This window comes from Columba livia, chromosome 16 (assembly GCF_036013475.1).
Source record: "Columba livia isolate bColLiv1 breed racing homer chromosome 16, bColLiv1.pat.W.v2, whole genome shotgun sequence".
Lineage (NCBI taxonomy): Eukaryota > Metazoa > Chordata > Aves > Columbiformes > Columbidae > Columba > Columba livia.
Genome location: NC_088617.1, coordinates 5923222 through 5939264, shown reverse-complemented (window position 1 = coordinate 5939264; position 16043 = coordinate 5923222). Strand labels below are relative to the sequence as shown.

Sequence of the window (16043 nt, the reverse complement as noted above, 5' to 3'; positions counted from 1 at the left end):
GGACAATTAGAAAGAGCTCGCATCCTGTAGGAGCGGATGGCTGAGCCTTGGAGTTTACCCTTTAATCTCCATCCACCTCAGCCCGGGTCTGGCGAGGTAGCGGCGTTTGGGAGCTGGGGATGGAGTGCAACGCCATTGAAACGGCACAATAAAACGTCTCGGACTTTTAAAAATCAAATCCTCTGCTGCAACAAGACACGCCAGAGGATTGGCACGGGCACGGAGTGGCCAGTGGGGCAGATCCAGAGATCTTTACCCAAACCATGGCCTTGCACTAATCCCCGTGGCCCTGCACCCATCCCTAAAGAGCGGCATCCAAACCATGGCCTTGCACCCATCTCCACAGCCCTGCACCACCTACAGCTGCAGGGGAAGCTCCAGCAGCACCGCCCTGAGGGACTGACTGCTCCTCCAGCCCTCTCCAGGAATGGTGCCTCTGTACCCTGACCAAAAATGCCCATGTGCATCTTGGGAGCGAGGTGCCCAGGCAGGCAGGGCCACCAGGCTGGGGCAGGAGCCCGGCCAGCCGCCCGCTCCCCAGCAGCATAGATGACATTCCTCTCTCCCACTCCTGCAGCTGAAAGGACATTTTCTCTCTCCCTCTCTCTCCCTTCTCACTAACCTTTACAGCACTTCAAGACACAGCCCTTGGATCGCTTCCAGCGCCGGAAAGGTCAGCCGCAGGATTTCAAAACCATCATCATAAAGGCAGCACTGAGATCCTGAATGAGAGGAGGGGCTGCGGGACCTCCCCGGGCTGAGCTCCCCCGACACGCAGCTCGGGAGGAAGCAGATATGCATCCCGTGTGAACACAGTCCCGGCTGCCGATCCCTTTATCCGCCTTCCTCTGCCCGCTCGCCTCTCAAAGCGATGGGCAGGCACCTCACACAGAGCCCTGGGGTGCAGGGGAACACCAAAAACATTTCCAGAACCCCTTTCAGCTATGCTTTCCTTTGACTGAAACATTTCAAAGGCTTATAAACTCTCTGCTTTTTTTTTTTCCTCCCCCTAGTCCTGAGATAAAACACAATCCCTGTTGCTTTTCCTTGTGAGAAGCAACTGGCCGGCACCCCTCCAGCCTACGCCTGCGCCTCGTAAAAACTGCCCTGTCTGCTGCCGCTGCCTGACAGGTTTTATTGTGAACAAACAAATGTCTTTACAGACAGGTTTGTGCTTTTCCTCCCCACTCCTCGTCCCTGCAGACACATCTGCTGGCTCGGGGCTCACGCTGCCCCCAGCCCCCTCACCGAATGTGCCTCCCGGGGAGTTTCCTGGAATTTACAGCTTGTGAAACCCCGCACGCACCAAGGGACAAGACGGACAGACGGACGGACGGATGGGGCTCAGCAGCCTCACGCACACCCGCCACCAGGACAGGAATGCCCCAGCCAGGTGCCCCCACAGCCCCCAATGCCATGCAGCAACCCAGCCGCTCCAGAAACTCCATCGTGTCCATACAGGAACAGAAATGCAAAAGTCTCCCTGTTGCAAACTATAAATAGTCTCTTTATTGTAAGCATTTGCAGTGAGGCAGCCACCCTAATATCTGGCCTTCTTCACAAGGCTTACTCAAGATTACTGTCAGAGCTTAAGAGACAAACGCAAATGCCAAGGTCCTCACTGCCCACATCCCTCACCTGGCTGGGGAGGAGCGACTCGCGGGGTTTTCGGCCGGGGTCCAGCTCCGGCACGGTGCCCATGGGGCTGAGCTGCGGAGGAGCCCAGTGTCAGCACCTAAACCAGCACCCAGGACGCAGCACCCCCTCTGTGCACCCACACATGGCGGAAAAGCGGGGCTGTGAGGGATGCTTTATAAATGTGTACAATTCTCTCGAGGTGCAATAACGTTAGCCTATTATTAGAAATACCCTGGGTATCAAACCAGAAACTGATAAGCTATAAATGACTCAAGTCAAACACGGCCGTCGCACGCTGAGGAGCCCGGGACCAAGCCTCCGGCAAAGGAGCAGGGAGCAGGATGTGGGACCAGTCCCCACTGTCACGCCCGCGCCCCCAGCCAGGGCCTGCCGCTCTCCAGTGCTTGCACCCTTGGCCAAAACGCCAATGGCCAAACCTGCCAGCAGCACTCAGCTCCTGCAGCACAGCCCCCGAGGGAGCGCGGGGTCAGGGTGAACCCTCCACAGCAGCGCAGAACGGCCAAAGCCAGCAGTGGAACTGTCAAGGGAGCATCTGCTGCTGTGGGCTCAGGGCAGCCCCGCAGCTGTACCCGCACCGCTGTGCCCCACAGCTCCCCACACCTTTGCGCCTCTTCCCCAAAGCAAGAGCAATGCCCCAACCCTGAGTGCGACTCCGGCATCCCCCGCTGCCCCTCGCTGGGACACCAGAGGCCACCAGCAGTCTCCCTCCTCAGGACACCCCTTAAGAAACCAAAGGCTGAGCGTTGTGACCTCCTGATGGCAACCGCCAACGCCAGCAGTGACTCCTGGCACTGTCCACCTCACACAGCCCCGGCACCCAGAGCAGTGGCTGCCCAGCCACGGCCCTGGAGCAGCCCCAGTTCATCAGCCGCCGCAGTGGGACAGCAGCACCGCACATGTCCCAGCATCAGAACACGGGACACCAGAGCGGGATCAAAATCCAAACTCTGAATTTCCTCTGGATGCCAGTAACCTCAAAGCGGGCTCCACTGTCCAGCCACACAAGGAAGCTTTTCTCAACAGCAGCAACGGGCATGACTCGGAGCAATACGGTAAATCTAATCTACCCTTCCACCCTCTTTTGGCTTGCGAGTCAGGCAGCTCATTCTTTTTCCTCTCTGGATTCTCAGGAGAATTCTCTCAGCTAATTTCTTCTTTCCTGTAAACAAACTTCAAATGAAACTTTCATTAGAAAACAGAACGCAATCCATTACCAGTGCCTGTGTCAGGACCGGCCGCCTTTTTCCCCAGTTCCACACCACTCGTGGCACAGCTGGAAGTGATAGTGGCTGTCCCGACCAGCCAGCCCAGAGCTGAACCCGGCACTGCCGCTGCCACCCTGCTCCTTCCTGCCTTTCCCAGCTCTCACCCCGCAGTAAAGTCCCATCGCTTTGTTTCCAGCGTTGGAGGGATTGAGCGATCAAGGGTCAGGCAACGTGCGTGCAGCTCCTCTTCTGCAAGGGGAAGTCAGATCCTGCTGGTGCATTCACAGGCCCCACCCAAAGCTCAGAGCTGGGCTCCCAGCACCACGCAGCCTTTGGAAAACAACATCCTTGCTCCTCTCCTTATCTACAGTCCAACATTCACAGCTGCTCTGCAGACACTCGCAGCCAGGATTTTCTAACCGGCAGACACTCACATGCGCAGGGCTCACACTCTGCATTTCTGTCCCACTTTCCATTCACCGATCTTGGAGCACTGTGCGTGCACGCGTCTGCTGAGCCTCTCAACTTCCCTCTGAGTTAGAAAAGTGTTCTTGCTATGACAGAGCTGGAAACCCTGGGCACTGACAGCTGCCCTGGCTGGTCCAGGAGCACAGTCAACACCTCTGGGCTGCAAGGCTTTAACCACAAGACAGCGTTTCTTCACCAGCAGCTCTCCCTCCTGGAGAGCAACCTCCCACAGCGCAGGCTGGCGCAGGGCAACAGGGAGCTACTCTTATAACCGTATCTCGTAAATATATGCAAGGCTATCGGTAACCTGCTTATTTTACAGCCAGGCTCAGTTTCTCGGGGACTGCCTTGCAAGTCTCTCTCCAGTCATTTACACGCTGTGCCTCACGCTTAATATTCCACACCCAGAGTCTCAGGACGGTTTATTTTCCTTCTTTGAGTCCTTTTATTTTAAAACGTGTCCTTTCACGCCACAGCCTATTATTCCAATGGGATTTCCTTCCGCAGAGCAGGAGCCGAGGCTGTGTGCCGTGCAGCTCCCCAGCACGCAGCCACGCTCAGCTTCCCACCCACAGCAGCCGTGTTTTTAGTCAACAAAAGGCAACGTGTGCCTGGCAGCCCCGGAGCTGCTCCATCCCTGTGCCAGCCGCAACCTGCCCGGCACAGGCAGCTCTGGAGTCGCTGAACGCGGCCAGGCCAAGCACTGCCCACCATAGCAGCATGGTGCTCGGGCCGGGCTCACGGGAACACAGTCTCAGCTTCGGCTCAGCAACTGTTTAAACCCAGCCCTCTGAGCATGCCAAGAAGGTATTGAACCAGATTTGACCCTAACTTAACCAGTTCAGCGCAGAGAAAGGCTTACTAATGGAAGATAAAACACTTCAGGTCAAAGATTGATGCTGCAGCCACAAATACTGTGGTGGTCATTGCTTCAAAGCACCCAAGAAGCTTTAAAGCAGCCGAGTGCTCGCTGGCTGTGGTGGCAGCGAGCTGTGACTGCGCTGCCTGCTCGCCTGTGCAATGCACACACCGAACGGAACATCCCCAGCGCTCTTTGTCAGGTCACTTACAGCCTTATTTACTGCAATTTCTGCCCATTTCTATGGGACATGGTGAAAACGAGTATTTGTTAGTTCTCAAAAACAGGCAAAAGAGTTAATTGAAAAGGCAAATGGCGAATGGAAGAGGAAGGGAGGATCATCACCTCCTCCCCTCTAAGAGCTCTTCTTCTGGGAACCCCCCCAGGAGTGCTTCCACCACCCCAAGGTGCCAGGACGCAGCCCCTTCCCACCGTGCGCTCCTGCTGTTCAGCGGGGAGGTGCTGAACGTGGGGCCTCCGGGCGGGGGGACCTGGGCAGCCCGGACCTGCCGCCGTCCTCCCCCTGCTGCCCCGCACCCGCCTCACCAGCACCTGAACTTGCTCCCAGCTGGGCAGGCGGTTGCGTTTCCACGCGAGGCACAGATGGTGTCTGGATGCCCATGAGCCGTGGGGCGCGAAAGGACACTTTGCTCTTCCACGAGCACCGGGAAGCGGGTGCTGAGGGGGTGTCGGGGGGGCCGGATTTGGAGGAGGGGACTGAGCAGAGCAGGACTGCAGGGCGAGCGGGTCCCCCCGCCTGCGGAGGACCCGGCGTTTCCCCCGGTGGGACGCGGTTCCCATGCGTGTCCCCGCAGTAGCGAGGTACCGGCAGCCGGGCGAGCGTCCCCGTCCCGCCCCCCGCGCCCCTCTGCCCGCAGGTAAATAAATACACCCGCGATGGAGCCGGCGTGTGCGCGGAGCCGGGCTCAGCGTGCGGCGGGGATTGACACGTAAGTAGGGCTTTACCTCCAGGGAGGCGGCTATTTCCAGCACAATCCCCGCCCGGGGCCGGGGCGCGCGAGGCGGCGATGGCGGCGGCCGGTGCCCGGGAATGGATGGGGCCGGAGCGCTCCCGCCGCCGCCGCCGCCTCCTCCCACTTTCTTCTGCGCTTTTGTGCTCTTCCGGGGAAGGGGGAGCCGCGCCGGGCGCCGGGAAGGACGCACCAACCTCCCCCCCGCCCCCCGCCGCCGGGCAGCCGGGCGGGCGACCCGCAACTTCCCGGGGAAGCGGAGCGGGGCGGCCGCTCCCCCCGGAGTTGGGGCAGGGCCCCGCGGCCGCGCCCCGCCCGCCAACCCCCCCGCCCCGCCGCGTGCAGCCCCCGCGCATCCCCCCCGCCCCGCGGCCGGTACCGGAGCCCCGCGGGCGGGCGCCTACCTGGAGCGGGGCCTGGGGCCTGCCGGCCTGCGCCAGCCCGGCGGCGCGGCTGGGAGCGCGGGGCGGAGGGACGGACGGACGGAGGGAGGGGGCCCGGGCTGGCGGCGCTCCGGAGAGGCTGACAACCAGCTGCTGCCCGGGGAGAGGGGCCGGCGCTGCGGAGCGCGTCACTCCCGGCTCCCGGGGGGGTGGGGGGGGCCGGGGAGGCGGAGGGGGGCGAGCGGGGCCCGGCCGCGGGCGGAGGGGGCGGGGGCGGCGGGGGAAGGGGAGCGGGGCCGCGGGGGGCGGGCGCACCGGGCGGGGGGCGCGGGGAGCCGCGCCTGGAAGAGCACATTGTGGAGGGCCGGGGAGGGCCCTTCCTCCGGGAGGAAGAGACAATGTCCAGGGCCGGGCGCCTGCTGGAGAGCTGCGAGAATACACGGCCGGCGGCACGGCTCGGTACGGCCGGGGGGATGCCACCCGCCCGGGCATCCTCCGCTCGGCACGGCCCAGGGGGCCGTGACCCATCCGGGCTCCCTCTGCTCGGCACGGCCCGGTGACCCGCGGCCCGACCCGGGGCCGCCGGGTTCAGCTCCGGCTGCAAGTGCCAGGAGCGACTCCCCGGGGAGCGGAACGGGCGCCCGCAGCCCCTTCCCCTGCGCTCGGCGGGTGCAGCGGTGCCCAGGCCCCGCGCTGCCGCTGAATCCTTTTGTTTCAGCTGATTCTCTCTCCCTCCCGCACCGTGGGAGCAGAAGAGGACCCTGCTCTGCCAGCGCATCGCTCAGCGCTGCAGCCTCTGCCTGACCCTCGGATCTCGGCTGTTGGTAAAGCGGCGGCTCCTCGGGGCAGCTCCCTGACATCCAGCTGCCCACTGAGCCCGGCCGTGCCCCCAGCACAGCCCTGTGCAGGGCACCAAGCCGCCAGGACCCCGCGGTGCTGGGGATGCTGCGGGCAGCACGTGCTGCCCCTGCATCCCCCAGCCTGTACCACTGCCAGGCAGGGCCCCGAGGGCTGCGGGTCCATGACCTCCCGCCCGGTTGGAGATCACTGTGATGGGCGCCAGCGCCTCAGCATCCCCTTCCCCTGCACATCTCCTGTCTCTCGCTGTTTCATGTTATGAAGGAAATTTCTACAAGATAAACCAAGTGTTTGGGGTTCAGTGGCAGAGCCTGCAGTAGGCCAGTGCCCGAGCCGAGGATGGGAACTGCCACATTTGTGTTTATGGCTTGTTAGTGCGGATGTCCAATTATGATGTTTTCTACTCCAGCGTTAACCACTTCACTGCCAGGGAAAAAACACAAGGGAGGAGGGGCAGCTCTGGAAGATCCGAGGCTGGAGGTGAAAATGGGTATCGCTCGGGATTGCATTTCCAGGTTGATCTGTGGAGCCAGAAGCTGAAGGGCGAGAGCAGAGCCCGGGCGCCTCCCTCACTCCCACAGAAGCGGCCAGCTAGGAGGGCAACGAGCCCCCCACCGCGGGGCCTGCTCTGCGATCGCTTCCAGCTCAATGGCTGCTGCTCCTCCCTGAAGCTAAAATAAAATCCTGACCATTTAAGGTGAACAGGAGACTTGCCTGGACCTCAGCGAAGCAGGCTTTTAACCCCTTCCCATTGCTGGGCTTTGTTTCCTCCTTGAGTTCCCTTCGGCTGCGAGCTAGTCCAGCTTAAAGGTGTTTAGGAGAGCTCATCCCCCAGGCACGAGGCGCTGCCCCCATGCTTGGAGAGCTCGCAGGGGACATGCACCGGCCAGGGCACCAATTGGAAGCACAGTCACTCTTCCGTGCTGCTTCACCATGTGGACACTCTTATTTTATACTAAGTGCCTTTGTGTGGGTTAGGTTAATCCACTTTGGAAATGGATTAACCTAAATTTCATATCAGCAAACTTAGTGCCAAACAGCCGCGTCCACACAGGGAGTAAGGGAAGAACAGCGACCCAGCAATAGCTGCTGGGCAGGAGCTTTTCCCCGTGCAGGGGAGGGGTCCTGACCCCAAGGGGGGTCACCACTGTTACAAGTGGGGTCACGAGCCCGACAGAACTGCGATTGTGTGGGCCAGCATTTGGGGTTGTGTGCTGGCAGAGCTGGGGCTGCCTCCAGAAACAGCTGGGGACACGCGGGGAAACGGCACGCCAAGCTCCTTTCTAGTGGGTGTTTTTTGGATTCTTATTATCTAGGGGGAAATAACCGGCAATTAGGCATGGAATTGGTAATAATAATTTATCAAGTTGTCAGGAACAGGGGGAAGTGCCTTACGGGGTGACATGCTAAAAAACACCCAACCAAACAAACCATAATAAACCAGTACTACTGTTATTATGGTATTTTATATATATATATAATACACATCAAATATATTATTTATAAGTCACTTCCTTCCCTCTCTCCTTGCACCATGTTCGTTACTCCTGGTCCCTGCAAAGCCCCTCACACGGAAACAGAGGTGACCTGGGCTCCCTGCCAGGCCGTGCCCACCGGACGGACCCGTCGGTGCCACCCACGAGAGGGGCCGTGCCCTGCGCACGGGCAGCGCCGCTTCCGAGGGCATCGCTAGCGATGCCCTGACCTCATCTGTCATCATTTCCTAAGGCAAAGCTCCACAAGAGTACCAGGGCCGCTGTCAAACCCAGGACTAAACTATGTTTTTAAGGCACCGTAGGAGCTTAATTGAATAGCAGTGCTGTTGAGCGTGGCTGCAGTGATCTAGTGGTGGCGGCAGGGGATGCAGACGGCAGGATCCGGCCGTTGTGCCACAGGAGTCAATGACTCATGGGCGACCTTGTGCAAGTCACTTGATGCTCTTGTGCCTCTGAAAAGTAGGTTAAGTAATGAACTGGACCTTCTGCACTGGGTCCTCCATGACCATCAGACCCCACTGGGTAATACGTATTAAAATGCGAATCTCTTGGGGGGGAGGCCAGTAAGGATGGGGGGCAGAGGAGGGGCTGAAGGAGTGCCCCGCTCACATATGCAGCTTTTATCAACAATGTATTTTAATTTATCTGGCATCCAGAGCAGAATTGGGAAAAAAAAAGGAGAGTGATGATTTGGGAAATGTTTTCATAGAGCAGATTTGTGGTGGGCTGAGGGCTGTATTCCCACTGCACCTTGGTGGCTCCTCCTGCAAGCAGCAGTTGCCAGCAGCTGGTATACACAGGAATAAAAGGGTGGGTTCTTCCCGGGAGCCAAGAGCAAGAGATGGAAAGAGAATCCAGCTCCATGCTTCATGTGTACAGCAGCCAGGGCCCAGAAAAGGAGCAGGAACAGAGTTGTTTCTGTGGGTGGAACACGCCTCCCCAGAGCACAGGGAACGGGTCAATCGCAGCCAACTATCCCCTCACATTTCTTCCCAAAGCCTGAACCCACAGCACCAGCAGGAACGTCTGCATCGCACCATACAGAGGACAACCCTCACAGCTCATCTCTTGGCCACCCAGGTCAGAATTGAGCCAACATAAACATAACTGCCGCTAAATCAATTTTTGGCCATTCCCGGCGTGTTTCAGAAACCATCTTTGCAAGGAAACCCGGCTCCTCTGAGATGCCCGCGCTCGGTTTGCGCACACAGGGCTCCAGCACCGTGCGAGCCTCAGCACAGCTTCAGCCACAGCGGAACCAAGAGCGAGCACACCATTCAAGGTTAAAATGCTGAACCACACAGCTTCATCTTCTATAATAACGGAAATCATTAATAATAGTTTGTGCTCTCAGAGTAGTTGCCATCCAAGCTCTTGAAGAGTTTTATTAGTGAGCAAGACCTCAGAAATCTCTCTAAGGTATTATCCCCTTTTCAAAGGGAGAAGGCAATTAAGAAACAGCCACTTGTGTGACTTGATCAAAGTCAACACGCAGCACGGCAGCACCTGAGCTTGGGAGACAGTGCAGAAAACCTCACCAAGTGGAGCTTTCCACAGGTACGGGATAAATCTAATAGCATCCTTGAGAATATTCCATGGACGTTAAACGCTTTCATCACCATGCGGTACAGCTCTCCACCTTTTCCCCATGAATGTTTCCTAGCCCCACTTTACAGGAGCTGGACCAAACCTTTGTCTCCAGTTCTACTGGGAACAGCTGCCTTGCTGCTGGTCACCCCAGAGAATTTCAGACAGATTCACCCCAGCCAGCCCATGCTGGGGTCTCCAGTTGTTTGCTTGCACTGAGCAACCACAAAGCTCACCTGTCCTGCAGCTACACTGGGAAAAACACCAAAACATCCCCACTACGGGAAATAAAAGCTCTCACGTTGTTACTAGCTGGGAACGTCAGAGTTAATTCCGATGACAAAAAGGAGTTGCCGCTCGCTGAAAGCAAGCCATTCACACGGGTTGGAAACCAGGCTGAACGGTCTGATCATCTGACCTCCCACATCTCATGAGCCATTGAGGCCAAAGATGAAAGTTTCGCTAAACTATCTTGGCCAGTAAAGAATGCTGTTATGACGACCAGAGCCGAATCCCCAGCTTTTGCCTGGACAAAGTCTGTCATTTAGGGCAGAACTTACATTTAACAGGCAGAGCTGCATCCCCACTAGAGGGCTTTGTGCTGCAGACCCACGAGGAAGCCTCCAGCACATGGATTAAATCCGGATTTCTAACAGTCACGGTGCCTCTCTGTGTGTGAAGCCAATATTCCCTTCTCTTCTGTGGGGAAGGGTGACTAAGGGAACTTCTCTGGTGCTCCAAAAAGTCTTAAAAATGAGCACCAGGAAACAAAGATCTTGGCAAGCCAAGGAAAAGCCTCTGGAACAAGAGTTACCTTGTTGAGTGGATTTAGAGGCATTTATTCCTGGAGATGTTTCACACTCTCTTTAATGAACTGGGAAGTACCTTCTCAGCCTCATGTGATGCAAACGCATCATCCCTCTTCCTTTCAGACACTGACTGCATGCTCCTGCCTTCTCTGCACATCTACAAACACACATGGGGTTTCTCTTGGATCCCTCCAACAGATCAGCCCAAGGCCTGGATCACACCCAGCAGCTGCCAGCTCTGCCAGATTCGGTTCTAGTCCCTGGACTACATGAAATGAGACGTCTGCAAACCTCACCAATGAGTGCAGAGACTGGAAATGAAAACCCAGCGTGTTCTGTTCCCCAGCCGCTCGCTCCTCCTGTGTTGCCTCCCCACTGCCAGTGCTGCGGCCTCGGAGCCGCACAGGGATGGAACCAGCAGACGGAACCGCGAGCTGCCCGGGGAAGGGGCACCTGGGCTGTTCTGGCAACACCGGAGCCTCCCAAGACACTGCAGTGAGCCAGCACAGAGATGGGTGTGCCAGGGACAGCGCACAGTCGAAGGAGAAGGATTCGCATCACAAACCAGCCTCGGTCACGAGGCTCTCACAGCTCCCAGATCCGTCAGAGGATCCTCACCAGTGTCAGACAAAGCCAACTCCCTGTACATCCGTGGCATCTGAGCCCCGCAGTGTGCCCCACCAGGATCATCCTGCTGTTCGGGTTCAAACATTGCTTGAAATCATCTTTTGAAAGCCACTTCAGATCCAGGCACCGTCACACACTCCAGGTTTACAGGGACATCACTGGGCGGATGGAGCGCGAGCAGGACCAGGCGCCGTCCTCTCCAGCGCTCGAGTCCGCGCAGCAAGGCCATAGCAACGAGAAAAACACTCCTGCCATTCACCGACTGCGCGATCTCCTGTCAGCAGCCATTGAACAACCTTGGAGGATGTTTCTGTGTCATTCAAACCTGGTTCCTCGGCCCTGGACTGCGGCTGCCAAGGCAGCAGCAGCATCTCCAGAGCAGAGAGTGAGGCTGGCATGTCAGTGCTGGGATTTGTTCTTTTAAAACCTTCATATCCTACCAGCCACCAGTGGAAGTCACACCCAACAGTGTGGCATGAGAAATAAATCCAAGGCTGACTTTGAATAAGACAGAAAAAATTGTCTGGAAAATGACTGCAATAAACTCAAATAACCAATCATTTAAAAATGTTAATATGTAGCATTTGAAAATGAGGTGGAAGGATCATTATAGATAAATATCACATATCTTGTTTTCATTCTTTTTTGCTGCTAGACTGGGAAGGTCAGAAGTTCCGACACGCTTTAATGCCTCGGTAGATACCCTGAAATGTGGCTCATTTGGCACTTTGGAGAAGGCGAGGGGCCTGATTTTTCTCACACATGTGAGAATTGGTATAAAATGGGAAGAAGATTCACACCCCAGCAGCTCCTGCATATTCTAGTGAGCCCAGTGTAAGCAACACGGGTCACAGTTGTTTTCCATCATGCCAGAATAAATGTACTGACTCCAATAAATATATTGGAATATATTCTGGAGGAACTCTTCATTCTGTGAGCAACCAGGTAAAGAGCTCCTCTCTGAACTGGTTCCTGTCCCTCAGCAGAGATAAAATGCTTTTTCTAAGGTTCTTCTGCTTCCTCCCAGAGACACTGCTGCCCTAATACTGATGTGCTCAACGGCACTAAGAAATTACAGTCACATGCACACGTTTGTTTGGGTTTTTTTTCCTGAATAATGAAGTTAAAAGGCCACTTTGGCACAAACTCATTCATTGTTGCCCCAAATGAAGCAAGTTCCTCCTGGTGCTGCTGCATACAAGTAATTGCTTTCGGCAAAAGCCAAGTGGAACACAAGTCCATTGCTTGATTTATTTCTATTATCACCATCAAATGCTGGTGAGCAGGGGCAGCGAGGAGAGGAACCAGCATCATTGTGTGAGTGTCGACATATAAAAACCATGCAGCACGTATTTGTGTAGTGCAAACAAACCTAAAAAGCAGGTTGTATTTTCTTCCTGTTTTGCATCTGTAGCAAAGTCAGAATTGTTTCTGTCACCTTTAGAGGGCCCTGGCAGTTTGTAGACACCTGGAACCCCAACAATGCAACTCCCAGACCCTGTAGCTCCCGCACTGGAGCAGCAGCCTGTGTTTCACCGCCCGTGTTTCACTGCCCATGTTTCACCGCCCGTGTTTCACCGCCCGTGTTTCACCGCCCGTGTTTCACTGCCCATGTTTCACTGCCCGTGTTTCACCGCCCATGTTTCACCACCCATGTTTCACTGCCCGTGTTTCACTGCCCGTGTTTCACTGCCCATGTTTCACCACCTGTATTTCACTGCCCATGTTTCACCGCCCGTGTTTCACTGCCCATGTTTCACCACCCATGTTTCACCGCCCGTGTTTCACTGCCCGTGTTTCACTGCCCATGTTTCACCACCCATGTTTCACTGCCCGTGTTTCACTGCCCGTGTTTCACTGCCCATGTTTCACAGCCCATGTTTCACTGTCCGTGTTTCACTGCCCATGTTTCACCACCCATGTTTCACTGCCCGTGTTTCACTGCCCGTGTTTCACTGCCCATGTTTCACCACCCATGTTTCACAGCCCATGTTTCACTGTCCGTGTTTCACTGCCCATGTTTCACCACCCATGTTTCACTGCCCGTGTTTCACTGCCCGTGTTTCACTGCCCATGTTTCACAGCCCATGTTTCACTGTCCGTGTTTCACTGCCCGTGTTTCACTGCCCATGTTTCACCACCCATGTTTCACCGCCCGTGTTTCACTGCCCGTGTTTCACTGCCCATGTTTCACCACCCATGTTTCACTGCCCGTGTTTCACTGCCCGTGTTTCACTGCCCATGTTTCACAGCCCATGTTTCACTGTCCGTGTTTCACTGTCCGTGTTTCACTGTCCGTGTTTCACTGCCCGTGTTTCACTGCCCATGTTTCACCGCCCGTGTTTCACTGCCCATGTTTCACCACCTGTATTTCCCTGCCCATGTTTCACCGCCCGTGTTTCACTGCCCATGTTTCACTGCCCGTGTTTCACTGCCCATGTTTCACTGTCCGTGTTTCACTGCCCATGTTTCACTGTCCGTGTTTCACTGCCCGTGTTTCACTGCCCATGTTTCACCGCCCGTGTTTCACTGCCCATGTTTCACCACCTGTATTTCCCTGCCCATGTTTCACCGCCCGTGTTTCACTGCCCGTGTTTCACTGCCCGTGTTTCACTGTCCGTGTTTCACTGCCCATGTTTCACTGTCCGTGTTTCACTGCCCATGTTTCACTGCTCGTGTTTCACAGCCCTCCAAAGGCTGCCAGGATCCCCAGGGAAAAAGGACGGGACTGTTGAAATTGTTGTGTCTCCAGTGCAAGGGATAAAGAAGGAAAAAAGTACCACAGGAATGGCTGGTGGAGGGAACCAAATCCCGGTATCGACACCATCACCCTCAATAAGAAATCACGTGCAACGGGGTGTGTTTTGAGCACCCAAGTCCTGCTGGGTTTTCCCCACCACCCCCAACCAACTATATCCTCTCCGGCTGTTGTCACCTCCAGACCTGATGGGAGGCTTTAATGCTTCAGAAGTCTGAGCACTAAGACTGATCTTTTGTATTTTGCTGTCAGGAATCAGTTTCAGTAACGGCAAATTTTACTTCTCTCAAATGTTTTTTTTTTCTCTCCAGGCTGCTACAGCCTGAAAATCTCAGAAAGCTGCACTGCAACATCCTGATGAGAGCTGGGGAGAAGGAAAACTTTACAGGCAGGGAAGAACATCAAGCCGTTTGATTTATGATCTAAACCAGCAAACTGCTGCTTGCCCCAGCTGGTCCCTCTTTTTGTTCCCTTATTACACAAGTTTCTATTCCAATCTTAGTGAGCTTCGAGCGTATTCATGTCACCAGTACATTATCTGTCTGTTTGGTGACAGCTCCAGTGCAAACTGCTAAACCAAAATTCAGGGTATAATCTTCTCAAATCTCTAAATTACCAACCAGGGTTCTCAAAACGAGATCCCTAAATGTGCACCTTCGAAACTCAAGGTCCAGTACTAAGGCCTGCCAGCTTCTGGGGTGTTTTTTATTATGGAAACAAGATCAAAGCGCAAGTCCATCCATTCTGTGTCACCCGCCCACAACAGCCCCGCCCATTACAGCCCCACCCACCATAGCCCCACCCATCAAGGCCCCGCCCACGACAGCCCCGCCCCACCCCCATCACAGCCCAGCCCAGCTAAACCCAGCCCAGCCGCCTGGAGCTGTCCATCGTTCTACCACTGAACCCAGCCCAAGCACAAATCCCGGCACATCACAGCCTTTCATGTTTCAAAAGCTCTACCATAACCTATTGCAAAAAAAACCTTAAACCCACTCAAGCGTCCAACACGCACAAAGGAACAAAGCCCCAAAACACACAAGTGTTCCCTGTCAGGTACTGGTTTTCCTCCAGCAAGAAGGTCCCATGGCTGAAGCGACGGAGCAACTCAGTGTCTCTCCAGCTCCTGCAAGCAAACCCACCTCTGGCATTTCACACCCGGCAATGGATGCTCCAGCCAATGTCCCTTGAGGGTGCCAGCAGATAAAAGTGCCCTTTGGCCTCAACTTCACAGTCCAAGCTATCAGCAGCGTTTTTCACCACTGCACAACACAAACTCTTTCAGTTTTTGCAGTGATGTATGAGATCAGATTTAGGTTTCAGTGTGCTGGAAAGTAAACCCAGCACTGGCTTCCAGTGCCGATTTGTGGGGAGCAAGCAAAACATACTTTGCTTTTTATAGACTGTTTCCATGGTGCACAGAGGTTCCCATAGCTAATTCTGCAGCTGCACAACTTCAGAAAATGGCACAGCCTGGGTATAATCCTGTGGCAGCCTGCCCATCCATTCCCAGATCGAAATCCAGCGGTTTTACACTCACATCACAAAACGGAGCCTTCTCCTGCTCTGACATGCGAGCGCAGCAGCCGCAGCTGAACCTCCCCAAGCTGCCCATCAGCTTCAAGAGCACCGGAGCCACTGAAGCAGGGTCTGGGATTCACACCCCATCTGCTAAAGCTCCCAGGCAGTTCAGAGGAGGTAAAGCAAGAAACTCCTATTCACCAGCTGCATTTTTAAGACAGTTTCTTAGGAGAAATGTACGTCTAAAGAACAAGCAGACTGCTACAAGCAATGACTGCACCAGCTCTATGTCTGCTTCTCTCAGCCGCAGGACTCTGCACAGCCCTGTTTGCTCTCACGAGCCAGAACACCATGGACACGCTGCCCTCCCGGCTCCCACACGCCAGCACTCGCTGCGCTTGGCCAGAGCTGGACCCGCCTGCACCAACGGGCCATTTCCAAAAGCATCCTCCAGAGATGGAGGTGCCGAGCACTGAGCACTGGTCATCCCTCAGGCCTTCTGTGGGGGCAGGAACCTGCCCGACGCCCCCAGCGCGACTCACCTGCTCCTGGGAGTTCATCACCCGCAGCTTCATTTGCTTCAGGTAGGTAGAGGTGAGGGGCATGTTGTAGTCAATGATCCCAGAGACCAAAGAGGAAGGTGGTTCACTCTCTGAAGAACGGAGGAAAAAGTTGAGTTAGACACAGGGCTGTGGAAGCACAAAGCTGTGACGTGTTCTCATAATCGTTAAACATACGTATTTAGAAGCACTTAAAATCCTGAGCTAGAGCTATTGCCCGCTGAGCGAGCGTTCCTATAAGAACACAACCCCACTACAAACATAATCACAGAACAGATGTTG

The 16043-nt window shown here is 55.5% G+C and overlaps 1 protein-coding gene and 1 long non-coding RNA gene across 8 annotated transcripts in view; one reads left to right on the top strand and one right to left on the bottom strand.

The window, feature by feature from the left end:
- Window positions 1–16043, bottom strand: part of NOL4L (nucleolar protein 4 like) — a 61788-nt gene that overhangs the window by 20246 nt on the left and 25499 nt on the right. For 2 of the 6 annotated variants that reach the window (XM_065032100.1, XM_021282105.2), the window contains one exon: window positions 15744–15853. In XM_065032100.1, the coding sequence (XP_064888172.1) occupies window positions 15744–15853 (110 nt within the window). Of the gene's footprint in view, window positions 1–622; window positions 2769–2873; window positions 4689–5157; window positions 5419–5566; window positions 5726–15743; window positions 15854–16043 lie in introns of those variants that run through there. The other 4 variants (XM_065032101.1, XM_065032102.1, XM_065032103.1 and 1 more) reach the window with 4 other exon arrangements.
- LOC135575571 (uncharacterized) lies at window positions 4698–11925 on the top strand. Of its 2 annotated transcripts, none has more exons than XR_010466568.1 (2): window positions 4698–5141; window positions 6264–11925. It is a non-coding gene; the product is annotated as an uncharacterized LOC135575571 (long non-coding RNA). The 2 variants fall into 2 exon arrangements; XR_010466567.1 differs by lacking the exon at window positions 4698–5141 and adding an exon at window positions 5820–6004.